A 27,907-nucleotide genomic window follows, 5' to 3' on the forward strand; every position below is an offset into this window, starting at 1 on the left:
TTCCCCTTAGCTTCCTTTCTAGCTTCCAGCTCCTCCAAAGATAATGTACGCATCTTCTCCTGAGAATCCCAGAAATCCACTTTGTCCAAAGCCAATCTCTTATTCACTCCCACCTTCCCAAAAACTACCTTATTCCATGACTTCAAGATTGCCTTTAAAGCCTTCAATTTCTCTGCAAGGATGAAGCTAAACGACCCGCTGAATCTTAGACCTTGCCACCACCCTTTCAACAGATCCTTAAAACCCTCCTCCTTAAGCCACATGTTTTCAAAACGGAAAGGGACAAGCCCCCTCCTCACCCCTCCCCCATCCAAAAGAATGGGAAAGTGATTTGACACTGGCCCAGGAAGAGTACTCTGTACCACCCCATTAAAATGGCCCTCCCAATCCTCCGACACCAGGAAATGATCAAGCCTTGACATGGTTTGGTTGTTCAACCCTCCACTCCATGTAAACGGACCTCCTTGAAGGGGCAGATCCCTCAAGTCCAAGTCATCGATCACCTCCGAGAATCTTCGCATTGAATGAGACAGTCTCCCTCCTCTTCTACGCTCACTCGGAAATCTGATCATATTGAAATCACCACCAATACACCAGGGGTCATTCCAAAGACCTCGGATGGCCCCTAACTCTTCCCATAAAATCTCTCTATATCTTTTCATTGTAGGACCGTACACTCCTGAAAAAATCCATCTGAACCCATCTTCACAGTTCTTGAAACGACAAGAAATGGAAAAAAGGCCCACCTCCATCCCCATTAACTCCAGCACTCTATTGTCCCAATAAACTACCACCCCTCCCGCAGCCCCCCTGGCATTCAGGGCTCCCCACTCCAGAAATCTCCCCACGCCTAGGCTTCGCACTACCCCTAAAGACATCTCAACCAATTTAGTCTCCTGCAGGCAAACTAAATCCACTTTATGGGAACTAATTAAGGCTTTAATTAGCTTCCTCTTATTTCTATCATTTATCCCTCTAACATTCCAAGATAGAATCTTAATCTTCATTTAAAACACAAGGATCTGTCCCCCCCTCTTCTGTCCGACCCTTTCTTTCTGGTCTTTCCATCGTAATTAACCGACCATTCTAACTTTTTAACTTCCCGATCAAACCTAGTCAATCCTAGCGATCCATTTTTCTTGCCTTGATCCCTTCTAGTCTTTAGTCTTAGCAATAATTTTAGGATTTCCCCTTCCACACCTTCTGTCGCGAACCCTAGTGCCTTACTGAACTTCAACAGGTTACTTTCATCCCAAATACTACTAGAATCCTCCCTATCTTGCATTTCCTCAACAGCCTCCTGCTTATCATCAATAGACTTTTCCCCCTCTGAGTCCATCACCCACGGTTTTCCATCAGACAACACAGCGCATAAAGGAGCTTGGATACTAGCACCTTCAGCGGCGACATCCAAACCGGAAACATCTCCCACCACTAAGGCTCGGTCACACCCAGAAGAAGGAGTAGAAGAGAAGAAGTCTCGTTCCCCCCCAAAGACCGCGGAAAAGGGCTCATACCTGGATGCCTCAGCTGTCAGCGCCTCGTCACTTAACGGCGCTCTCGCACTCATCAGATAAGCCTCAGAAGCCCTCCGGTCCCCTCCAGGAAAGCAGACGACCCCCGCATCCTCTCCTCGCAACATCTCCTCTGCTTCCCCCATCTCCACGACCTCAGAAAGGGATCGAGCCCTAACTCTTTTAAATCTCTCCAACTTGGACCCAAAGCCCAAATCGGGTAAGCCCTCACAGCCCATAAAAGAGCCCTTAATGTAAAAGGGCCTCTCTTCACAGCCCATCAACCACCCTTTTAACATAACGGGCCTTGACAACGGCCCAACCTTCTGGGCTTCCTTAAAGGCTGACTTAAGACCCTCCTCCCCAAGCCCGCTTCTAATCTGGGCCTCCCCATGAACAGGCCCACCATTAAGATCTTCAGACCCAAGAAAGAAACCACCCCTTTTGACTGCAGTACCAGTGGCATGACCCCTACTCCCTATGCTGTCTGCTCCATCAGTCGCCTCCAAACCGAACCCCCTTTCAGCGGAATCAGAGGAGAACCCTGTAGCGTCTTTTGAGGAGCTTCCACAGGGCGGCTCGACCTGTACTCCCACCTGCTCCTTGGACTGAGCCTCCTTTTCCAACACTCTTCCTCTGCACACTCCACGTGAGCCACTCCCTTTGTCTTCCTCCCCCACTGTGACGCCCTTCCTGTTGACACATCCCGCCGGCACCACCTGAGAGAACCAAGGTGGGGTTTCCCACCACAACTGGACTGAGAAACACCCCGACCCAACCACAATTTGGACAGATGTAGGTAAGTCTCTACCTACCACCTTCACCAATAATCTAGCCCATTGCATTTCTGACATGATATCCGTTTTATCATCCACTGCAATGAAGCCACCACAGCCATCACCTATCAATTTAAAAACCTCGCGGCTCCATAGATGAAGAGGGAAACCTACTACTCTCACCCAAGCCTCATTTGCACTGGCTTTATTACAGAAACACCCCACCTCCGGGTGCCATTTCTCCAAAAATAAGGCATTGTCTTTCACCCTTCTCATCCCTCTTTCAAGAACACGCTTGGCTTCACTTAACAGTTCAAACTCAAAAAGCAAAAGACCTCTTCCCAATACAGATATGTTCAGCTTACCTCCGAGAAGCCAGACTTGACCAGCCCAATCTTTCAGAAAATCCATCTCAGGGGGAGGGATCGCTCCATTTTCCCATCTACCTACTAGACAGCGATCCAATTGCTCTAGTTTTTCAGGCTTCACCCTCTGTCCCAACTCCAACCAAACCTTATCTCCTAACCTTCCCGTTTTTGAGTTTGCGACCTCCACATAAGTCTTTGGTTCTGGCTCCTTTTCCTTCTTCAGCGCCTCAAAGGACACAAGACTTTTTGAGCCTCCAGTGGGAACTACCCCAACCTCTCTCAACTTCTCTGCCAAAATATTCCACCCCCCAGTCAGCCCCTTCCCTTCTGGAAAGACTAAGCAAAAACGTTTTGCCTCTAAATCTCGCACAGAACAGAGCAAAAATCTTCCTGCCCCATTTGAACGACGCTCCAAATTGTACTTCCTTCCTTTCTCCTCCCAGACGATGGACCAACCTCTATCATCTCTACTCCTGCAGCAAAACTCAATTCCTTCCAATAACCTACAGAGACTAAAATCTCCAAATCTAATCCAAGAGGATATTCCTTTGCTTCTCTCCCAAATGCACCCTCTCAGCTTACCTCCTGCTTCATCAATCAAAATTTCAAAAGATTTTGACTCCACAGCAAACCACCTTCTTCCACCCCTTAGATTCACCATCTCATCTCTAACTCCACATTCATTTTTTAAGATACATGAAAGAAAAAACATTTAAAATAAGCATGTAATATTTAAGGAATGTGTGTTGCCCTTTGGCATACGGTGATATTGACATCAATGGACTCACTCTAATGGTTGGGATGCCAACATGTTAGTCAAGTGGTCACATTGGTGTCCTTGGAAGGCTATATTGGTTTTCCAAGATTTCTCCAGACATTCTCGTTTTGTGATGGGTAATGGGTCAATGATTTGTTTTCAATTTCCAAGTCTTGTAAGAGTTTTGACAAATACAAATTCTTTTATTACAACCATCATTGGTATCTTGTTTCCTTTTTCTTAGAACCTTAACTTTAGTTGTAACTTCATTGATTTGGAAATAGAGGACCTTGAAGGTCTCTCTCTTTCTTGCATGCACCTGTGACCTTTTGTCCTTGAGGTGAGAACTTGGTCATTATATTTTTCAAGCCTATTTACAGTAATCTTTGTTTTTAACCTTATCCAACCTATGAGCTCCTATTCATTTTCCTCTAATCAAATTCATATGAAACTCTAAAGTCCAATCTAAGGTTAAGGTCTTTGTGTGGCTAGTGGCCATCAAGAAGGTCAATATCAATAACTTGCCATAGGTGATAAGATGGTACAAAGCCTAGAGTCTTAACAATTGCACCGTGAATTTTTTATTTTTTATGATTTTTTATTTTTTAGATTTTCCCCATATTTATTAGATGGTTCAGCGATTTTTTCCCATTATGGAGATTGGAGTGTCCATAATGGAAGAATAGAGAGTGTTTGGTATGTGGGGAAGTGAGAGAAAATGAAGATAGAAAGAGGGAAGAATCTGAAAGTTGTGATGGTATTGGTGGAGAAAAAAATGAGGAGAAAGCTAGTCCTAACCCTAGAAAAATCCTTTTTAGATAGGTCCTCTACAAGCCCTAGAAAATGAAATAGGTTGGGCCTAAAAAATGGGCTGAATCGAATGGGCCCAAGCACAAAATCAACATGGGCTTTTTACAAAAATTAAAAGCAACGGGCCTAGGACAAATTAAATTTTGTGTAATTATTATATATAACTTATATCTATACAACTTTCAAATTTCCTTTAACTCGTTGTTAAAAATATAAAAATACAAAATATACAAATTATCTTGAGTAATTAAATATAAAATAAATATTAATTTGTAAATTAAAACTACAAAATTTTTTAAAAAGAAAATAATTATACTTATACAATCAATTATTTATTTTATTTTATTTTCTTGAATATATTCAAACTAAACAGTTCATCATTTTAGTATAAAATATATTTTCAAGTTTTATATTTGGTTAGTATGGAAGGAAAGAAATTTGTTGGCTTTTGGGAATGAGGTGCTTTTACTCCAAAGGCTGAAACATTCTTTTGTATGTAATCTGTGGTCTTGGGTCAGGGTGTTTATAATTTTGAGCCCTAGTTCTCTTGTTAGCTTTTTTGAGTGGCTAGGCTCTAAGTAAGGGTAGGGGTTGTTCTTTCCCCTTCCTTGGTTTAAAGTCTGTGGGTTGCTTTTGTATACTCCTTGTATACCTAGAGGGCGCTAGTTTGGTGTATCCTCTTTCTGTTTAATATATTTCTCTTTACCTATCAAAAAAAAAAAAAATTTTCAAGTTTTATATGTTATTGCTAAACATAGATTTTATCATCCATATACAATTTTTTTTCAAAGAAATAACTTCAATATGCGTATTGTTACTTGTTTTATTATTTTTTTGGAGTTTTTTTTAAACATATATGTGATTTTAATTAATTTTCATCTAATCAATATTTTTTGTCTGAATTTCCAGCCGATATTACCACACAATCCGACCACCGATATTTTGTAATTTTCTATATTTTACCCATTGGGTACTATATTGAGGTATAGGGTCTCTTTTTTGTTTTGGAGAAAATTTATTCATTTGCTCCATTTGATCAGAACTTGTATATTTGGAAAGGATTTCTCATCCTTCACATGTACTTTTAAATCCTTATCAATTAATACTGTGCTTCTGATAAAAAAAATACAAAGCCTTGCTTTAATGGCAGAGAAGTAAACCTAGCCAAGTGACAAAATAAAGGGGATCAAGAAGGATCCGAGGGATCTCAATAAGCATGAGTTTTTTGAATCAATGCTCAAGTGATGGTTGGTTTTGTTTCTGCAATTCAGGTTAAACTAACACAATTGACTGAAATGTGTATGACTCAGAACAAGATAGATTCTGCACTCCTGGTCAGATGATGCCAATTTTGGTTTTCCTTGTTTGTTCTAGCCTGATTTGACCCAAGGTGATAATGCCTTTTGTAGTGGTGAATATATATATATATATATAGTCCTTGTATACTTCGAAGGCACTGGTTTTTTGGTGTTTCCTCTTTTTGATTAATATACTTTCTTTTTACTTATCAAATATATATATATATATATATATATATATATTTTTTTTTTTCTTTTGATAAGAAACAATAATTTCATCGCTTAGTGGTGAATAAGTTTAATTATAGGTAATTTAACAGGATCCAGAGTATACCTCTTCAAATGAGTGGAAGCTCTTAGACTGACTAAATAAATAACTTATTCATTGAAGGAACCAAATGTTATTTCCTAAATTAAAACTTAAAATGCCATAGAATAAAACCACTCTAAAGTTTTTTATAATAGGCAAAGAGATGAAATAAATAAAAAAGGACCTAACAAAAACCGTGCGACCCAAGTACACATTAACGCTATGTTTGGTTTTAGCCTTCTAGGAAAGTACTAAGAAAAGGAAAAAATTGTTAAGAAAAATGATTTTTTTTATTTTTGGTTTGTCATGAAAAATACGAAAGAAAGTCAAATATAATTAAAATTAGGTAGAAACTTATTCATTTTCAAATTATTTAATCTTTATATAGAAGAGGAAAAATAAGTGAAATGAGTTTGAAAAAGCATGTAAAATTTTTTTTTTTGGATGATCAAACTTTAAAGTTATTTTCTATTTTCCTTTACTTTTTCCATTTTTATTTTTTTCCAACCAAGAACTGAACATAGGGTACCATATAGAAAACACAGCAAAAAATGCCAAACAAAAAGGGTGCAATCCCAGTACACATGAAGCGTACAGAGAAGCACTAAAAAGACATGAGTTGAAGGAGAAAAAACATAGGGCTACACATTTGTATTGCTAGTCCCCTACAAAATGAAAACTGTGTGTTTGTGTGTGTGTGTGTATGGTGATCTTTGCACTATTTGGTGTGGTGTGGTGTGGATTGGATGTTGCTGGAAAGAATTAGAGTGTCAAAGGATTGTAGCCTGGCATATTTGCTCATGGGAAAGGAGTTGTGAAAGTCCCACTATGTGTAGCTTGCTGCTTCAGGAGAGAAGGGAATAAGAGAAATTTTTTAAAACATAGGGGGTTCCAAAGCTAAATCATATAGAGAACGTTTTCTATTCTTTGTTTGTGTCGACCATGGAGGGTGTAACAGGAAGGAATAGGTTTCTCCTTTCTTCAATTTTAGACATTTTGGTCCATCCTGGTTAGGAGGGCTTCTCTTTTGATTTAGCTCTTTCCCCCTTCCTTTTGTCCTCTTTATTTTTCTCAGATCTCACTAGTGCTTTGGTATCAAGCTAGATGTGATAATGTAATCAGTTAGATATTTACAGTTAAAATCACCCTGTCTATTGCAGCTAACATCACCATGTCTATTTATTCTGTTTGCTATGTTCTTGTTATCGTGTTTATGATGCTTGTACACAACAGGTGCAAGCGGTCCTCTTGCTTTTGGGAGGGCGTGATATACCTACTGGTGTGCCTACTATTGAAGTGCCTTTTGATCAAAGTAACAGGGTAAAATCCAAATTTCAAACTGTTGTGTGCAGTAGTTTTACATTTATGTTTATGCAACTTTATATTTTTTATGAAATATTCCCTAGGGTGTGGGTGACCTCCCGAAGCGCTCGAATCTTTCAAGAAGAATAGCCTCCCTAGTTAGGTTTCGTGAAAAAAGGAAGGAGAGATGCTTTGACAAGAAAATCAGATACACTGTGCGAAAAGAGGTTGCTCAAAGGTAAGATGAATTCAAGTCCTCTGCTTTTATTTGTAATAGATGCTTTTCTTAGATGTGATCCCTTTGAATTTTTCTAGAACAACAAAATTGAATTGCTTGGATAAATAAGAGAACTGTTTTAAAAATATTTTTTGTTCTTAAAAAGAGAGAACTTTTTTTCCAAACTCAAAAACACGTTTGACATTTTTTGACAAAAAACAGTTTTTTGAGAACTTGTTCCAAAAACAGGGTGTTTATTGAGAACATATTTTAATTGTTTTCACTTATTTTTTTATATTGGAAACGACACAAAGATATATTGATAGAAAAAGAAGTACAAGAAGAAGGATGAGAAATCCTCCCACCAATGACAACTAAAATACAGGAAAATACACAGAAAACAAATGAACTCCCTATAAGGACCAATCCTTATGGAGTACACACCGCTATCCAATCAAGTTGAATCACATTAAGGGGAGTCCCCTTAAATGCCTTGGAACAGAAAGCCTAAAGAGAAGCAAGGAAAACAATAGAGTCCCAAAGGAATTCTGAATTCCTTGCTTTATCCTCTAAAATCCTCGCGTTTCTTTCCCACCACACAACCCGAATTAGAGCGATGCTCGCAGCTTGCCATAAAACTATCCCCCTTTTAGAAGTACCAAAGCCTTTAAATTTGATGGACATCATGTCAGATATGCTCCTCGGAGGAACCCAATCCATCTTAGCTAACTGAAATAGCCTGTGCCACAACCTAATCATCAAGGAACAATGAAGAAAAAGATGATCTGCTGATTCCCCATGTTTCATGCACAGAATACAAATATCAAGACTAAGGGCTTTGTAGGGTCTTCTCACTTGTAACATGTCATTAGTATTCACCTTCTTGTGTGCCACTAACCAAACAAAGGACTTCACTTTGAAAGGAACTTGAGAATTCCAAACGAACTTTGAAGGAAAGTCCTGAGGAGATCCAGAAGATTGAGATAATGCTAGAAAAAAGGATTTGACTGAAAAAAGCCCTGAAGAGGATAATGGCTAGAATCTGGCATCTGGGACCGAAGGAGATAGATGCAATTCATCAAGTGACCGCATGAGGCCTTCTAAGTCCTCTATCTCAGAATCTGATAGGTTACGACGAAAATTCAAATTCCAAGAGAAAGGACGAGTAGGATCGAGAACTGAAGAAATAGGAATGTTTTTATCCACGACTACTCTAAATAGTCTTGGATATTGGGTTCCCAAAGGTTGGTCTCCCCACCACAAATCTTCCCAGAATCGAATTCTTTCCCAGTTTCCTACCACATACCGAGTAAACAAGGAAAACTCCTGAAAGACTTGTGCAATAGCCTTCCAAGGATAGCAATGTGACCATCCGACTAAAGTGTTAGCATCCCAACCATTGGAGTGTGAACCATAAATGTTTAAAATGACCTGATGCCAAAGAACTGAACCCTCTCTAGGATATCTCCACAACCATTTCCCTAGAAGAGCGAGATTCCTCCAAGAAATATTCCAAAAACCCAAACCCCCTATTGCCTTCGGTTTGCACACAACATCCAACCTCACTAAATGATCTCTTTTGCCTTCCCCAATCTCTGACCATAAAAAATCCCTTTGCAACCTCTCGATTTTTGCAGCCACTAAAGCGGGAATCTTAAATAAGGAAAGGAAGTAACATGGAAAATTGGTAAGGTAAGATTGGATAAGAGTTATCCTCCTCCCGAAGGATAAGCAAGTCTTTTGCCACCCATCTAATCTACTTGAGATTCTCTCAATCACTGGATCCCAAAAGCCACACGCCTTAGGGTTCCCATCCAAAGGGAGACCTAGATAGAGTATAGGCCAGTCGGACGCCTTGCAATCAAGCATCTCAGCCAATCTTGAAAGATGAGCCTGATCAAGATTGATGCCATAAATACTACTCTTGTCAAGGTTGACCTTGAGCTTAGAAATGTGCCCAAACACTAACAAAAGACTCTTGAGAGTCTGCAACTCTTCCTCCCTTGTGTTAAAAAAGAAGATGGTATCATCAGCAAATTGCAAATGGGACACCCTAGTTCTATTTCTGCCCACCCTGAAACCCTCCAACATATTTCTTTCCTCTGCTCTCATAAGCATCCTTTCACTTATTTTCTAGGGGTTGTTTTAAAAAATAATTGCACAAACATGGGAAACGATTGAAAAGAAAGCATTACAGATAAAAGTTATTTTTAAGAAACATTTGCAAACACAAAAAATATGTCGAAAACATTCAAAATTCTCAAATAGACTTTTATTCTAGAAAACATCAAAGAACTGTTTTTGATTTTTTTTTTCTCAAAAGCTGTTTCGAAAAACAGTCCCAAATAAGCTCTAACTAGCTTTTTTCTCCTCTCTCTCCCTCTCACATCCATGTCTTAATTTTTAATTTTTTAATTTTTATTTTTTGCATGAGGATTGGGGGAGAGGGGGGAAGAAATGATTTTTGTTGTTGTTTTCTTTTCTTTTTCTTTTATTTTTATTTTTATAGGCAAAAGAGCAATAGATTAAAAAGCTAAAAAAAAAAGAAGCAACATAAAGTACACAAGAAGTATATAAGTGCTCTCTGAAGCAAAAACCAAGAAGACCTTCTCTTTATTGGCAACCTAACCAATTGATGAAATCAATCATAGACATGGATTCAACACCTAGATCTCCTTTGATCTATTCTAAAAAGTTACATAGAATAGAGAAATGTAGCTCTTGATTTGAAAGATCAACATTTTTAAAAGCTCTTCTATTTCTCCCTTTTCAAATATTCCAAAACAAACAAAAAGGAGCGACATTTCACACCTTTTACGTCTTTCCAACAAAATGATCGTGCCAACTTATAAGTGTTGCTTTGATTGAGGAATGCAATACTCAAACCACTGCAAACAAGGAGAATACCAACTGCCATAACAAACTTGCCTTAGAGCAATAAATAAGGATGTCATCACAAGATTTCTCCTTGCCTTTGCATAGAAAACATCCATTCACCAACATCCACCCTCTCCTTTTCATGTTGTCCATGGTTAGAATCTCTCTCCAAGTTGCTTCCTAAACAAAAAAAACTCACTTTTGTTGGAGCCCAGGAATTCTAGATAAGCATTGTTGAGAAAGAATCTGAACCCCTTTGAACCATTCCATAATAAAAAGATTTAACTAAAACTTGCCTACCTTCGTGGCCATCCATACTGATTCGTCATCTACCTCCCTACTCATTGATTTACTTGCAAATACAAAAAGAGAGCTTCAATACAATCCAACTCCTAGTCTTGAAAATTCCTTGAGAAACAAAGGTTCCAAATCCTCCCATTATCAACTTGTTCCCAGGTGTCACAGACCTAAGCATCCTTTGAGGTGGCTATTGGGAAACAAAAATGGGAAAGAGGCCCTTAAAGGGTTGTCCCTTTTTTCTTTGATAGGTAAAGAGAACGAATATTAATAAAAGAAACGTTGAAAAAATACCCTAAAGTACACAGGGAGTATACAATGGGCACCTAAGATGCCACCAAAAAAAACCAAAGGACTACAAAAAAACGGCTCCCTCAACAAGACCCTAACTAACCCACAAAATATACAATTGAAGAAGGGCCAAGAGCTATAAACAAATTGGACCATGCCGAAAGATAACATAGAAAATTAAGTTTAATCCTATGAACAGAATGCTCGTTGTTTTCAAATGCCCTACTATTCCTTTCCTTCTAAATTGTTCAAAAAAGGCACAAAGGAGTTGCCCACCACACCTTTTTCCTTTTCCTACCTATAAAAGACCTATGCCAATTTGTGAGCGTCTCTCTCACCGAAGATGGAAGGACCTAGGTCACACCAAAAAGAGTAAATAGGAGATGCCATATAGTCCTTGTCTTGTCACCATGGATGAGAATGTGATCAACCAATTCTTCCTTTTTGCAACAAAGGAAACATTCATTTGCCACAACCCATCCTCTCCTTTGAATGTGAGTCATAGTTAAAGACTTTATTCCACGTGGCTTCCCATGTGAAGACACCCACCTTGGGCGGAACCCAAGAGTTCCAAATAATGTTTGTTAAGAAATCCATTTGTCTTTCCGGCTCTAACTCCTTGTACAAGGCTTTAATAGAATATTTTTTGTTCTTCGCCCCTATCCACATGAACTTATCCTCCTCATCCATGTACACTCCTAACCCTTGCAACCTCCAAACCATAATATTCGCCTCCTAATCATTGAGTTGCTTAGAGAAGTGGGGTGCCCAACAACCCCCTTCTAAAGAAGAGAACCTAACCTTCTCCACCCAAGCCTCCTTGGGAGTAGCAAGTGGAAATGAAAAGGGAAAATATATCATTAGTGGTTCGTCTTTGCACCACTTGTCCATCCAAAATCTCACCCTCCTCCCATTACCTACTGAATAAGTAACTCTTACCACCCAAAATGTCTTTGAATGGCTTTCCATAATTCTACCCCATATCCATCTCTTACTTCACAGGATCGCCACCTGCCATATTCTTTCCCATATTTTCCACTTATTACTTTTTGCCAAAAGCCCCCATTTCCTCTGTATAATGCCAACTCCATTTGCAAAGCAAGACTCTATTAAGGGATGACAAATTTCTCACCCTTAAACCTTCTTGAATTTTTTCTGAGCATATGATGACCTACTTTACCAAATGGTGTTTTTGCTCTAGGGCCCCTCTACCCTAAAGAAAATCCCTTTGAATTTACTCCAATCTCAACTTGATTGTCCTCGAAATACAAAAAAGGGACATAAAATAGATAGACATGCTAGAAAGGGTGCTACGGATTGAAGTAAGTCTCTTTCCTTTGGAAATGCATTGCCTTTTCCACAATGCTAGTCTTTTACGAAACCTTTCCTTTACACTGTCCCAAATCGAGACAGTCTTGAAATGAGCATCCAACGGAAGACCTAAGTATGAAGAGGGGAGGGCACCGACCTTGCACCCAAACTCTTGAGCCAACTCTTCAATATTCTCCACACTTCCCATAGGAATTAGCTTGCTCTTTTCCAAATTAACTTTCAACTTAGAAATGACCTCAAACCGCATAAACAACCAACACAAGTAAGTTAATTGATCCTTAGACGGCTCACAAAAAACTAAAGTGTCATCAACAAATAACATATGTGAAACTTCCACTTTCTCCCCTCCTCTACCTCTCACCCACCATCCCGACAAGAAACTACCAATCTTAGCCCTCTTTAGTAAGCAACTAAGGGCTTCCATGACAATCACAAATAAATAAGGAGAGAGGGGGTCCTTTTGCTTCAAGCTTCGAGAGCTTTGAAAGAATCCCAATGGAGAACCATTAACAAGGATTGAAAAGCTCATAGTAGAAATGCACCATTTGGTCCACTTGATCCACTTTTCTCCAAGACCCATCTTATTAAGAACCAACAACAAGAATCCCTACATCAATTGTCTTTCCAAAATCCAACCCTTCTTCCATTGCCCACAACATAAGAAACCCTACTTTTGAAAGCATCCCACCCTCTCCTTATAGTCTTCTACAACCCTATGCCATAACCCTCCCTTGCTTCCAAAGAGCACCAACATTACTTCGTTATGCATTTTTTAGATGGCTTGTAAAGAGAGTAATTGAAGGTCATTTGAAAACGAGGAGTCAATCTATGTTTTTAAGAGTCTTTTTCTTAATACAATTGTTTGGTGACTTAAGTTGTACATAGATGATGACTCAAAGTCTTTAATAGATTTTGTTGATTGATTGAGCTCTGTTAAGGGAGGGGTTTTTCTTTTATCCTTTAGAGCTCTTTGTATACATTGTGTGTATCTTTGTTCGCTATTTTTAGTGCTTGTTAATATAATATATTCATCATATTGCTTGTTAAAAAAATGATCGCCTCTTACTTCCTTACATAGTAGCTTTGAGGCTTCAACATGTGCTATTCATACTTGTTGATAGATTGGATTTCCTCTAAGGTGTATAGATATGAGATTATCTCTCCCTAGAGGCAAGGTTATGTGGTCCGTGGCTACATCCATTGCGATGTTGATTATTTGGCAAGAGAAGATAAATGGATGTCTTTGGAAGCTATATGCAACTTTGTGTGTGTGTTTTGATAGGCAAAAAGAGGACATGTACTAAAAGCACCTTAGAGAAGGGAAAGCAAGCACACACAAAGTATACAATCAAAGCCTAGTATAGGCGAAAAGCTAAGGAGCAAATAAAACCTTTTTCTTACTAGGAACTCAGCCAATCTACAAAATCTGACATAGATAGCATGGTTCTATGTATACACCCTAGCCCAATTCACAAAAGTATTTGAAAGCAGGTTTAATCGCTTTGTTAGGTTGCTCAACATCATTAAAAGTCTTTCTGTTCCTTTCCTTCCAAATAGTCCACCACAAGTACAAGGAAGCAACCCTCCAAGCTTTCTTTTGTTTTTTACCCATGAAAGAGTCATGTCAACCCAAGAGATTCCTTCTAATTGAGGAATGCAAAACCCACTCCACTTCAAAAAAGGAATAAATCAAATTCCACAACATTCTTACTTTGGAGCAAAAAAGAAGCAAATGATTTGTAGTTTCCTCTAATTTGCATAAATAACACCTATTTATGAGATTCCAACCCTTTTTTCAAGCTGATCAAGAGTTAGATGAGAAGGATGAGGGATCATCCCTAGATTTATGGAAGTTGATAAAAAAATGGAAGATTGAACCTTCTCCAGTATACTAATAAGATCTACTTTTATTTTTTTATTTTATATTTTATTAGAAACAAAAGATGTATTTATTATGGTTAAAAAGAAACATAAGAAGGATGAGGAGTCCTTCCCACAATAGGACTTGAACATGTAAATGGAATCATATGAGAATATTCAATATAAAACCTCTCATTCTTCCACGAGGGTTAGTACATCTCCTTGTAATAGAAATCGAAACAAATCTCTTCTTCTCACTATAATAATCCTTATGACTTGCACATTGAGTGTCAGTAAAGGTGGACAACATTGAGAGGAATGCCATTAAACACCATGGTACAAGAGACCCAAAAAGATTAATAGAAATGAATTAGATCCCATATTGTTTCTGAAGTCCCCTATTTGTCTTAAAAAATCCTATTCCCTTCGCACAATCCATATCAGTGGGAGATAAGTGATTTACCATAGGACTTTGCTTTGAATGGAGCTAGCCCAACACCTATATGAGATGATCATCATGTCATACATGCTCTTAGGAGGGATCCAATCCAAACTGGATAATTTGAATAGCTTGTGCCACAAGCCAACGAACAATGGGAAAAAAGATGGGCAACTATTTCTCCAATCATACACAAAACGCACAACTTAGGGCTAAAGGCTTTTTTTTTTTTTTAAAAAAAAAAAAAAAACTATAGCATGTCAATGGTGTTTACATTGTTGTGAGGTGAGACTTTTTCAAAGGATGAGATGGAAGAGAGAGAAAGATCTAGAGAGAGAGTGTGTGAGAGCGATGAAGAAGAAAGCTGGTCCCAAGATGTGAACGGGGACTCAGTGAGTCATCTCCAGTCAGGGGGTAGGAAAAGGAGTTTTGGGATAGAATCCAAGACTTTTCTGGTCGAGACAGAGAAGAAGAAGGGTAGGATGCAAATCTTTATAGTGGAAAGAAAGGGAGATGTTTCTTCTTGGATCAAATTGGGGCCGGCAAGTTTAGGGCCACTCATTGAAGGCTTGCTCTGTTGTTCAAAGGACATGAGAACTGGCTATTGGGAGAAACGCTGGCAAGAGAAGGGGAGATTTTTCTCCTTAGTGCGAGGCGAAAATAAGGGGGGATGTTTCCTTCGATTGGGGGTTACTGATAGGGCAAAGAAGAGGTTCAGTATCTTTGTCCCCAAAGGCAGAGGAGCAAAAGGAGGTTGGGTCCTCTTGGCGGAGGCGCTGCGTGAGATGGAGTCTAGTCCAGGCAGGCAAGCGAGACAAGAGGACAAGGACAAATTTTGGATACCCATGTTGGGAAAATCCTTTGCGGAGGTGGTCAAGCAAAAATGCAGCACCGGGGACGAGGTGGTTAGGGTGAAAGTGGATAACAGAGCTATAAGGGAGAATTTGGAGAAGCTGAACCAGTGCCTTGTCGGGTGTTGGAACCCAAGGCGTGGAGAGGGGGAAGATTTAAGGAGCTGGGGGACCCAAATGTCAAAAGTGTGGGGGCTAAAGGGCAATTTAGGCTTGGCCAAATTGAACGACGGAAAGGTATTATTGGAATTTGAGATGGTAAAAGAAGCTGAGAAAGCCCTAGTTGATGGGGAAATAGAGGTCGGGGGCTTCGTCATGCGACTGGAAAAATGGAGCCAAAGGACAGGATGTGTGTTGGAGGAAGAGAAAGAAGGAGAGGCCTGGGTAAGGATAGTGGGTCTTCCCATTTCTCTATGGAACCGAGACATTCTGAGCAAGATAGGAGAGGGGTGCGGGGGCTTTGTGGATATAGATGAGAAAACGGAGAGGAAGGAGGAGCTACAGTGGGCTAGAATTCGGGTTAGGATAAATGGGGGGAAAAGCCCCAAAATGGTTGAAATATGCGTTGAGAATCTGTGCTATTCCCTTTCTCTGTGGTGGGAGACGAGGCCGACGATGCGTGTGACGTCGACCGTCGAGAAGGGAAAATCCAACGGAGCAGATGAAGAGGTTGAGGGTGTCGGAGCAGATGGAAAGGTTGAGGGTGAGTTCCAACCACGCGAGGGCAAGCGCGTGAGGGAGGTTGAGGGAGGCTCGAGGCTCGAGGAGCAGTTGCAGACTGTGGATGGGACGCGAAGACTGACTCATGGGTCGGGGCGATCCACGGAGTGGTCTCGTGGGCCGGGTGCGCTACAACTAAGACCCAAGGGAAAGGGGATTGTGCAGAGTGGGCCTTCAGTGATGGGCTGTGTGGTGGAGCCTCGTGGGTCTGAGGGTTTAAGCCCATCTTCTTCCTCTGTGGTCTCTTTTGGGCAAAAGGAGAAGGTGGACTCCAGACGGATTAAGGCCTGGAAGCCCACGGTGGATATAAGTCTGGTAGCAGACGGTCAAAGGCCAATGAGGGAGCCAAGTGACCATCTTGTTGAGGCCCAATGTCGCGGCCCAAGCTCGGGAAGCCCACGCTATGAATGCTATCTGTTTTGGGAGAAGGACGGGCTGCGGAGGTTGAGAGAGGCAGAGTCCCTCCACACAGAGCAAACGAAGACTGATCTCGCCCTTGTAGAGGAAGCGAAGAGGTACGTTCAGTCCGATTGCTTAATCCCTGAGCCTCCTCTCCCCCCTTCTTTTCTTTTTGGTCGGACTCCAGTGGGGGAGTTTTGCGACCTTTCTGGGCATGGAAAGAAGTGTGATGAGGATGAAAATCCGCTCCAAATGATCACGGGATTGGAATCCCCCTCGAGAGAAACTGGAGAATGTTGGGATTTGGTGGAGGTTAGCAAAAGCAGCACTGTTGATATTGGAAAGGACTTGGGCTCTGATCAAATAGTGCCACGAATAAATAAGGCAGGGGGGGAGCTTAGCTGGGAGAACAGTGATTTGGCCAAGTTCAGCAATTTTCTGGGGTTTTCGACAGAAGGATTGGAGAAGGATATTATGGAATTTCTGGTTAAAATTCGGAAGAGAAGGGAAAGAGTTCATAGCAAGAACATTCTGGAGAAATCCAAATTTGAGAGGGAGTTGAAAAGATTAGAATGCTCCATTAACTATGAAGGGGGGAAGAAGCAAAATGGTGGTGGGCAAGTAAGGGGGTGCCAAATTATGGAATTTAAATGAAGCTAAGAATACTGAGCTGGAATGTTCGTGGGGCCAATGACAACGCCAAAAGAAGGGTCATTAGGGCAGTGATCAGAAGTCAAAGGGTGGATCTTTTTTGTCTTCAGGAGACCAAAATACAGACATTGTCGGAGGGCGTGGTTAGAAGCTTGGGTTCTGGTAGGTGGTCTAATTGGGTGGCTTTAGATGCTATGGGCACTGCGGGAGGGATTCTGGTGTGTTGGGATAAGAGGTCTCTGGAGATGATGGAGACGGAGGTGGGGAAATTCTCAGTCTCGTGTAGGATGAGGAATGTGGAAAATGGGATGACATGGATATTTACTGGGGTGTATGGTCCTTTCCCCAAAGAAGACAGGGATTGTCTGTGGGAAGAGCTAGGGGCGATTAGAGGCTTGTGGGAAGAGCCATGGTGTATAGGGGGGGATTTCAATGTAATCTTGTCCCAGCGTGAAAGAAGTAGACAGGGAAGATTGTCTAGGGCCATGAGAAGTTTCGCCCAAACTGTGGATGACTTAGAGCTCATTGATCTTCCTATGCAAGGGGGCATTGCCACTTGGAGTGGGGGAAGGAATAACCAATCTTGGGCAAGACTGGATAGGTTTTTAGTGACTCAGCAGTGGCTAGATATGTTCAGTGGGGTAACCCAATGCAGAATGCATAGACCCACGTCTGACCACTTTCCTATTCTGTTGATGGGTGGGAGGTTAAGGAGAGGCCCAACTCCGTTTAGATTCGAGAATATGTGGCTGAAAATGGACGACTTTAAGGGTCTTCTCCGGGGGTGGTGGCAAGGGATTGAGGCAAGAGGTAGGGCCAGCTTCAGATTGGCCTACAAGATGAAGGTTGTGAAACAAAATATTAAAGTTTGGAATAGGGAGGTGTTTGGAAGGGTGGAAGTCAATAAAAATTCTGCCCTTCAACAGCTGGAGTACTGGGATGGAGTGGAAAGTGAGAGGAGTTTGTCCATGGCTGAAGCTGAGCAGAAAAAAGAAGTCAAGGATGTTTTTCATAAATGGGTGCTAATGGAGGAAATTCATTGGAGACAGAAATCTAGGGAGCTGTGGCTAAAGGAAGGGGATAGGAATACCGGTTATTTTCATCGTATGGCCAATGCCCATCGCAGGAATAATTCTTTGGACATGATTACAATTAATGGGGAGACGCTGACTGAGGATCAAGAGGTGAGGGAGGGGATAGTGAATGCTTTCCAGAATTTACTCTCAGAAGAGCCGGGGTGGAGAGCGGATATTGAGGGCTTGCAGCTCAAACATCTTAATTCCCGGGAAGCTGAAAATTTGGAGGTGCCCTTCTCTGAGGAGGAAATTCATTTTGCACTAATGGAGATGAGGGGTGACAAAGCTCCAGGCCCGGATGGGTTCACAGTGGCCTTTTGGCAAGATTGCTGGGATTTGGTGAAGGAGGAGGTGATGGACCTGTTTAAGGAATTCTTTGAGTATGGATCCTTTGCCAAGTCTCTTAATACCACCTTTTTGGTCCTTATTCCCAAGAAAGGAGGAGCTGATGACTTGGGGGACTTTAGGCCAATCAGTTTGCTTGGGAGTTTGTATAAACTTTTAGCCAAAGTCCTAGCAAATAGGCTAAAGAAAGTGTTGGATAGGGTGGTCTCAGTTGACCAAAATGCCTTTGTGAGAGGGAGACAGATTTTGGATGCTTCTCTAGTAGCTAATGAGGTGATTGATTATTGGTATAAAAGAAAAGAGAAAGGGTTGATATGTAAGTTGGACATCGAAAAAGCTTATGATAGTATCAATTGGAACTTCCTTATGAAGGTTCTTCGGAAGATGGGATTTGGGTCTCGGTGGATGGATTGGATGAGGTGGTGTATTTCTACCGCCAAATTCTCTATATTAATCAATGGGGTTCCAGCTGGTTTCTTTTCGAATTCAAAGGGGCTGCGGCAAGGAGACCCCCTCTCTCCTTATCTTTTTGTATTGGGTATGGAAGTGCTTAGCACCATGATTAGACGGGCTGGTGAAGGGGGCTATATCTCAGGCTGTAGGATGCGGGGGAGAGGGGGGGAAGAGCTGACTGTTTCGCACCTCCTCTTTGCTGACGACACTTTAATTTTCTGCAAAGCTAGAAGAGAGCAATTGACCAATTTAAGCTGGATTTTGGCGTGGTTTGAGGCTGCCCCGGCTTAAGAATTAACCTGGCTAAGAGTGTCCTTATTCCGGTGGGGGAAGTGGATGAGATGGAGGAGTTGGCGGCTGAGTTGGGTTGTAAATTGGGGGCCTTACCCACTGTTTATTTGGGGCTGCCCCTTGGAGCCAATCATAAAATCTCTTCCTCTTGGGATGGGGTGGAAGAGAGAATGAGAAGAAGACTAGCCCAGTGGAAAAGGCAATATATCTCGAAGGGAGGAAGAATTACTCTTATTAAGAGCACTTTGGCTAGTATACCCATCTACCTCCTTTCTCTTATTCGCATTCCGAAGGCGGTGGCAAAAAGGATTGAAAAAATCCAAAGAGATTTCTTGTGGGGGGGAGGAAGTTTGGAGGGGAAAGTTCATTTGATTAATTGGCAAGTGGTCTGCAGCCCTAAGGAGGAGGGGGGATTAGGCATCCGAAAGATAGATTTGTTGAACAAAACATTGTTGGGCAAATGGGTTTGGAGATATGCCTATGAGAAGGATAACCTATGGAAAAAGGCGATAGGGGTGAAATATGGTCAAGAGGGATGTGGGTGGAGGACTAAGGATGTTTGTGGGCCTTATGGGGTGGGGATGTGGAAGGAGATAATGAAGGAGGCGGATTGGTGTTGGGAGAGCATGGACCTTAAGGTTGGGAAGGGGAATAGAGTTTTGTTTTGGATGGATAAGTGGTATGGCAATGAGGCGCTTTCTCAAACTTTTCCTCAGTTGTTTACCTTGGCGGGTCATAAAAATGCCAAAGTTTGCGAAGTGTGGGATTCTAGTTTGGGTCAAGGAGGTTGGAATCTCAGTCTGGCTAGAGATTTCAATGATTGGGAGATAGATCAGATAGGAGAAATGCTGAATCTTCTAAAGGATTTTAGGATTTCTCAGGAGGAGGACTCAGTGAGATGGAAGCGAGAAGGCAACGGCGTCTTTGGGGCCAAGGGGGCCTACAAAAGTTTGAGCGGCTACTCAATTGGTGCTTTTCCGAATAGACGCATTTGGATGGACAAGGTTCCAACAAAAGTGTCTTTTTTTGCATGGGAGGCAACGTGGGGGAAGATCCTCACTTTGGATAAGCTTCAAAGAAGGGGATGGCAGTTCCCTAATCGGTGTTATTTATGCGGCTGCGAAGAGGAAAATGCGAATCATATTCTCTTACATTGTACAGTGGTTAAAACTATTTGGGAGATTACCCTTGTCATTTTCGGAGTTCAATGGGTGTTCCCAGAGTCGGTTATAGAGGTGCTGCTTAGCTGGAGGGGTTCTTTTGTGGGGAAAAAAAGGAAAAAAATATGGAATTCCATACCGCTGTGCATTTTTTGGACGGTTTGGAAGGAAAGGAATAGGATAGTGTTCAGGGGAGGGTCTTTAGATATCCAGAAATTCAAGAATTCTTTTGTATGTAATTTGTGGAGTTGGGCTAAGGTGTACATTGGTGAGGAAACCTACTCTCTGTTAGGCTTTTTGGAGTGGCTTGGGACCACTTGAGGGTGGGTGAGACTTTTACCCTTTTTTTGTTGTTTTTCCAGCCTCTTTTGGGGCTGGTCAGTATACCCCCTGTATACATGCGACTTTTTTAGCCTTTTCTAATATATTTGATTGGTTATCTATCAAAAAAAAAAAAAAAAATGGTGTTTACATTGTTGTGTGTCACTAGCCAAACAAAGGCTTTGACCTTAGATTGTGATGACTGTAGAGAAAAAATTGTGTCTATAGGATTGGACAATGCTGAGAAGAAAGACTTTACGGAAAATAAGCCCTAAGGAAGATAATGACCAAGCTCTCATGTCTGGAACAAATGGTGACAAGTCTACACAGGTGAGAGAGGACTTGAGTCTTTAGAGGACAAATTATTTATTGGTGTTCTTTGGGTAATCTAGGACAATTACTTGCAAGTGTTTTTAGACATCACAATGATAGTGTTGAAAGCCTTTTTCAAACCTATGGGAGAAGGTTTGATCCTTATGGTAGAGATCTTAACATTGTTAAAGGTTTGAGACTAAGGCATTGAGTTTCTCCAATTTGTAGGTGGCAGGGGATTTTGCAATTGTTGTTTGTGGGTGTCTAAGAAAGAAAGAGGTTTGTGGAAGGTTGATGGTTGGATCCTCCAAATTTTAGATATTGCTAGCAACTTGATATTCTTTTTTGCTGAGCTTCATAGTTAGCGAATTGGATTTTAGCCAAGTTAGGAGCAAAATAGTTTGTATTTCTTGTAGAAAAAAAATTCCTCTAATTGTGTAATGCTGTTATAGACTATTAGTTTCTTTACACCCTTCAGCTGTATAGCATTTTTTGTTATTACATTGGATTTGTATATGTTTTCTGATCAAATCTTGTACTTTTGGAAGGATTTCTTGTCTATCTTTGTACCTCAAATTTCAACAAATCTGTTGTTTTTTATATATGTATTATATTCATTAGAGCATAGGATGACAATGTGCAAGCCCCAAATTATTTTCTTATTTTTTATGGTCTTCTGAAACCCTTGATTTCTATCATTTTAAACTTGACTAGTTACTTGGTTTGAACTTCAACCTAAGATGGTTATTTCAGTACATGTAGTCTTGATGTTCAATGAGCTATCATTTTTTCTTTGTGAATCCTGCTAGGATGCATCGTAAGAATGGTCAGTTCGCTTCATTGAAAGAAAGCTCGGGTCCTTCAAATTGGGATTCTGCACAAAGCCTTCAAGGAGACACCACACCTCGTCCGGAAACTGTGTGAGTTCCAAACTAATACTCATTTTCAGCATTTATAGACATTCTTCATGATTGGTCTGATTGAAGTGTTTTAGTGACATTGTACTTCTTTTTATGTCTTCTGTTTGTACGTGCAATGTTTCTAGTCTTCGAAGATGTCAACATTGTGGTGTTAGTGAAAATTCTACTCCTGCAATGCGTCGTGGGCCAGCTGGGCCAAGGACTCTATGTAATGCTTGTGGGCTTATGTGGGCAAACAAGGTTTGTGTGAATTTTATAAACAAATATTATTCTGCTGTGTTTTAAATGTCATGCATTCTGTGATTAAAAATTGATGGTGTGTCAGTGTTTCATTATTGGGATAGTGAATCAATCGGCTACAGATTGGGATTCTTTATAGAGGCTACATCAATTTACTATTGTCCACTCTCCTCATGCAAAAAGAAAAAAAAAGGGGTTCTTAGAGGAGCGTGGGGCCTCCAAATTTCTTTAGTTGGGAACAACTCTCTACTCCCACCAGGCTTTGTGCTTTGCTTTGTATTTGTATGGCTTTCTTGTTGTAGTTTTAAGCAGAATGTTTGACAAGATACTTGTTGGTTGCTGTTCAATGATGTATTGACCGTCTTAGTTGGGTTTTAGGGATTAGGAATTAGGCCAGCTTGATTTTCTGAGGATAGTTCTTCTGGAAAATGCTCTGTTTTTGGAGGCCCTTGGTGATATTTTTGCATTTTCCAACTTCTAGTCTTACCTAGGTGTATCATGGGTCCAACTCAGAAATTAGATGTTCCAGCTGGAGGAGGAGTGAATTCCTAAGTAAATGTGAGGACGTTTCTACATGATTTGATATGTTCAGTTTTCTCCTTTTAGCATATTTTGTTTTGCCTTGATCTCCTCTAGAGGGTTCTTTCCTGGTCTGGTGAAATCTTTCCCTTGAGGGATGTTTGGTTCCTCCTTATGTTTCTCCATCGTGCTTCATAAAGATACATGTATGTGCATATTGTATATACACTCATATGCCATATTACATATATCAATATATATGTGCTGCATATTTATATATAAACATATGTTACACAATATATTTCTTTTTATCAGAAACAGACATATGTATTAAATAAGAATAAAAAAACATGAAAAGAATGAGAAATCCTCCTCATGAAATACAGACTTGATAAAAAAGAGCTAAGTAAACCTCCTCTATACAAGGGGATATACAAAACGTACACAAGCCTATATAGGTGCGACAACTCCTGGTCCTGTAGACCCTACCCTAAAGATCACTATGTAGCCCTAACAGGGACATTTTTGTCAAGTCTTTGCATTTGAAAAAAAAAAAAAGGTGAGTTGTGACATTTAATTAATCATTTAATATGCAAATTTTTATAGTACTGCTACTCTTATATTTTCTCTATTTGACTTATTTGCTATCAAATCTTTCTGTAGTTTTTTCTTTTTACTGCTTATGCAGAAGATACAGTATTTGTTTGTGGTTGTCAGGAAATTTCTTTGCTCTTTTAGGCGTTCATGAATTCCAGATTGAGCTTTGTTTGGATCTGAGGATGGCTTCAGATTGAGCTTCATTGTTGTTGCTGTTGTTGTTTCTGTTGCTATTGTTAGAAATCCATTCCTTCTTTTTCTGCAGGGTTGATTCATGTTTTTTCATTCACTGGTTTATTGAATGTGCAGGGAACATTGAGAGATCTGAGTAAGGGAGGAAGAAATCTTTCTTTGGACCAGATTGAACTGGTATGTAACACGAGTAAGACCTGCAACACTGTGTTCTCAATAGGTTTATTTTGTTTGATCTTAGAGTACAAGCAAGATTCATATGGTGGATCTATATTTTACAGTACTTTATATTTCTACATCTAGATTAGATGTGGCAAGGCCTATGCTTTGGAGATCACTCTTATTAGGGAGGGAGTTCCTTTTGTGGGAATATGGCCAACATTTTTTGCTGTTGTGGCCAAATATTAGTTAATCCTTCTCAAATAGAGACTTGTTAATTTTTTGTTATGATTATTGTTGGATGATTGATTTACTTATAATTTGCATTTGATCTGTAGGGAACCCCAATTGATGTCAAACCTTCAATCATGGAAGGAGAAAATTTTTCTGGCAGCCAAGATGAGCATGTATAAGTAACTTCGTTTGTATTTTTTTATTATTATATTTTAACTCCCTTTACAAAGAAATTGGTAGCAAATTGTACAAGCTTGGTTTAACTATCTAACTTGTTTTTGTGTGCATTCAGATAACTCCTGAAGATCCTTCTAAGGCTGTTGCTGAAAGGACTGATAATCCTTCTGTGAATGCAGATGAGGAAGTATGTTTTCAGCCCCTGCTTTATTATTAAAAGATGAGTCACTCACCTGTTGCTGATTATTTTTCTAAAATTTGATTCTGCCTTATAACCTTGAAAAATTTTCTGTTGTTCCGAGCAAAAAAGAATTCGCCAGTTGTCTTTGAAAAAGGAATTTTCTACTTGTGTTTGGATCTAAGTGACCACTTTATCTTAACTGGATGAAGGAATGGTTGAGATAATTTCCTTATGTTATTGAGAGAATCAAGGAGTAAATATACAAGAATAAGATCCTTTCACGATACAGAGAAATATGATAAAGAAAAACATATAGCATTAACCTTAAAACTATCAATTCAACTTGCAGTGAGTGCTGCCCAACCTCTGTCAATAGCAGAAATGTTATTTACTGTGATTGGTGAGATGATATATTGGTTCTTTTTGTGGCTGATAACCAGAACTTGAGCAAGAAAGAGGGTGGGGGTAAGAGTGACAATTGAAATAGTAACTTAGATCTCAGTGTTTTTATATAACTGCATATTTTATACGTATATAACTCATAATTCTTTAAAATGTAGAATGGAGTCAATGACTACAAAGTGAACTGTGTTTTCCAACTTTTTTGCCTATCCCCAAGTCCATGAAACCTTGAAGAACATTTTGAAGGGACCAACTTTCCTGGACTGAGCAGCCATGTAGTGTTTTCATGACTGTAAAAGGAGGAACGTGCTGGTTTGCAGTGGACTCCAAGTCTTTTGGACCTTTCTGTAGAGGTGATAGGGGAAAAGCTGAGAGGTGTTATCGAGGAAAGAGGCATAGGTTTCTCTGCCTGGATTAGGTTTGAAGATCTGATCTTATGTTGCTTGTTGGAAGGGGTGGAAGCTTGCTACAGAGATGAAGATTTGGTTAGGTGGAGCAAAGGATGGGAGGAGGGTGGAAGGAAGTTTAAGTTAGAACGACGTTTGAATAAGTTGGGGAGGTTTTTGTTTTGCTCTATTGTGGCTGAAGGGGTGAAGAGATCTTCATTGATCTTCCTTGAAGGGAGGGGTCTACACAGGGGATGGTTTGTATTGGTGGAGAAGCTTTGTCATCTAGGAGTTGTCCCCTCAACAGAAGTTAGGAAAGTGGTCTCCCTTGCAAAGGTAAGGAGTACTCCAAGGGAGTTGACAGAAGATGGGACATTTGCAGATGTGGTTAGGAAGGATTTGGGTGTGGTTGGAGAATCAGTTTGGCTTCAGCTTGGGGAGAGTGAGGTGCAATTTAGGGAGGAGCAATTAAGTCGGTGCTTGGTCTGGTGGTTTGGTAAGGTCTCAGTCCCATTACCAAAGTTAACTTCGGTGGTTGTGGGTCTCTCCAGTTTTTCTATTTAGTTATGGTGGGAAGCTCCACCCAGGTTTTCGTTTGTAATTCCGCAAAGAAGCAGTGAGCCTTGCATGTTGAAGGAAAGAGAAGTGGAGGGTTCTACATGCACTGGTGTAGGGGTAGGAATTGCTGTGCAGTCCTTGCAGTTTGCAAGCGTTGAGGTGTCATATTCTAACAGGAGAAATGCGGTAGGTGAGGTTGCAGACTGCTATGGTACAAAAGCTAAAAGGGGGAGGGGGGGTTGGTGGGGTGGGGGGTGTGGGTTCCCAAGGCGAAGGTGTGCTGGTCTTCAAGTTGAGGATGTCAGGTGCTAGGTGAGGCCCATGTCATTGGAGGGTCGCTTCCTTCTGAAGCCCAAGAGTCTAGTAGTTTTGAGGCTCTTATGGTCAATGTGGGGGGTTTGGGCCAGGCCTAGGCTTTTTGTGTTGTTGATGAGGCCCCCTCAACTACAACTCTTAAAGTGGGGGGTGTGTTAAGTTTGGGCCAAGCCCAGGGCCAGTTTTTAAGGGTTAATTTTGAGAAAGCAGAGGATTCGTTAGGGCTTTGCAAAGGAAGTGTGGTTCTTGCTGGGTCTCAAGAGTATGATCAGGGGAGTTGTAGAGGATTTGGAGCTGAGAGGCCAGAGTACTTTCCAGAGTCGGTGACAGTGAGCTCATGCATTGCGATCACTGATGAAGCACTTGTGGCGGAGGTGAACATGCATCTCAGTTCTTCTCACCCCTATGCCATGAGGCCTCTGAGCCTAAGTTGTCAGCCTCTTAGGCTGATGCTTCATGGCGGCAGCTAGCTGGAGCTTTCAGAAAGCAATATGGAGCCCTCGGGGAAGGAGTTGGTGGTCAAGGATGAGGAAACGGTTTCCCTTTTGGACATGGATTCTAGTTGTATTTAAGATTAGAAATTAAATAGGATTTGTTTGATGTTTATTAGGATTTAATTGTAGGTGAAATTAATTTTGGACTCAAGGTACTTAAATGATTTTCGATAAAATTTTTGGCCTATACGAATGGTTGACATCAGTATATTAATAGCACACTAATAACAACATTATGTTATGTTATTTGATCAAATCTGAAGAGAGGTTTGTATGCTTTGGGTAATTTACACTATCCCAGGGCTAGCTGAATGGAGAACTGCTAGAGAGAGAAGCACTTTAATTGACTACGGCTTTAGAAAGATTGCAGGGGCATTAACGCGACCTTCCTTCACCTGGCTCCACCCTATCCATTCATCTCTTTTTTCAAATGGATATTTAGGGATATCTCTTGTTCATAAATCTTGAAACTCATATATGTCTTCTTTTTTTATTAAAAAAACAAAGGTTGTATTAATTATAGATAAAAAGTACATGAGAAGGATTTTATTTTATTTTATTTTTTTTTGTGGGGGGGGGGGGGGGGGGGGTGGGTCCTCACCACAATTACAAAAACCTGATGAGAAAATGATCGAGCACATTCACTATACAAGGAGGCCTATACAAAAATGTTAAATCCACATAAGAATATGCATGAATGTCATCACCTTAAACCTTGACTAAGCTCCTCTCATTGTTGCCTAGTTCCTTTTGATCTACACCTTGAATGCCAATTGAGTTGAACAACATTAAGAGAATGCATTTAAAAGCGTCGGTACAATAGGCCCAAAAACAGGAATAAAAGTGAAGTAGATCCCATGTCTCTAATTAACTTATCCTCAAAGATCCTAACATTTCTCTCTCGTCACATAATTCAAAGCAAAGTGAAACAAGCGATTTGTCGAAGGGTTTCATCTCTATTGGATTTCCCCAAACCTCTATATGAAATGATCATCATGTAGCATATGCTCTTTGGTGGAACCCAATCCATCCCGGTTCATTTGAATAGATTGTGCTAAAGATCCAAAGTTATTAGACAATGAAGAAAGAGAAGGTCGATTGTCACACATTCCAAAACTCCAAATTTATTCTAACCTTTTGTGTGGACCTTATTACATAAACCTCCTTTTGTTTTAAAGATTTTCATGAACATTCCTTGAGTTTTGGTCAAATAACCTAACCCTTTTTCACTATCGGGGAGCCATTAGTTTGCTAATGTAATCAACTGATGTAATCATTTTCTTTTTACATATCTAAAGAGCAGAATGGTCGGGTAGTAGAGTTATAGATTGTAAATGGAAGATGGCTTTCACCTAACCTCCATGCGAATGGTCTAAAATCTTATTGGGTTTGTTAATGGTTCATTGTTGGATTTCATTGATGGTTAAGTAGGTCAGTAGCATTTTTTTTTAATGGCTAGCCTTTTCCTTTCTCCTTTTGCTATCCTTTGTATACATGGGGAAGAGG

General features: G+C 40.4%; 1 protein-coding gene across 2 annotated transcripts in view; it reads left to right on the forward strand.

Annotated features, from left to right (window-relative positions):
* The window catches only part of LOC100257426 (GATA transcription factor 24), a 34,237-nt gene that overhangs the window by 4,519 nt on the left and 1,811 nt on the right, over positions 1-27,907 (forward strand). For both annotated transcript variants that reach the window (XM_010666122.3, XM_010666123.3), the window contains exons 2-8: positions 7,067-7,153; positions 7,240-7,373; positions 21,837-21,947; positions 22,073-22,187; positions 23,613-23,672; positions 23,993-24,061; positions 24,181-24,252. In XM_010666122.3, the coding sequence (XP_010664424.1) occupies positions 7,067-7,153; positions 7,240-7,373; positions 21,837-21,947; positions 22,073-22,187; positions 23,613-23,672; positions 23,993-24,061; positions 24,181-24,252 (648 nt within the window). The remainder of the gene's footprint in view (positions 1-7,066; positions 7,154-7,239; positions 7,374-21,836; positions 21,948-22,072; positions 22,188-23,612; positions 23,673-23,992; positions 24,062-24,180; positions 24,253-27,907) is intronic.

The sequence above is a fragment of the Vitis vinifera genome, chromosome 18 (genome assembly GCF_030704535.1).
Source record: "Vitis vinifera cultivar Pinot Noir 40024 chromosome 18, ASM3070453v1".
NCBI lineage: Eukaryota > Viridiplantae > Streptophyta > Magnoliopsida > Vitales > Vitaceae > Vitis > Vitis vinifera.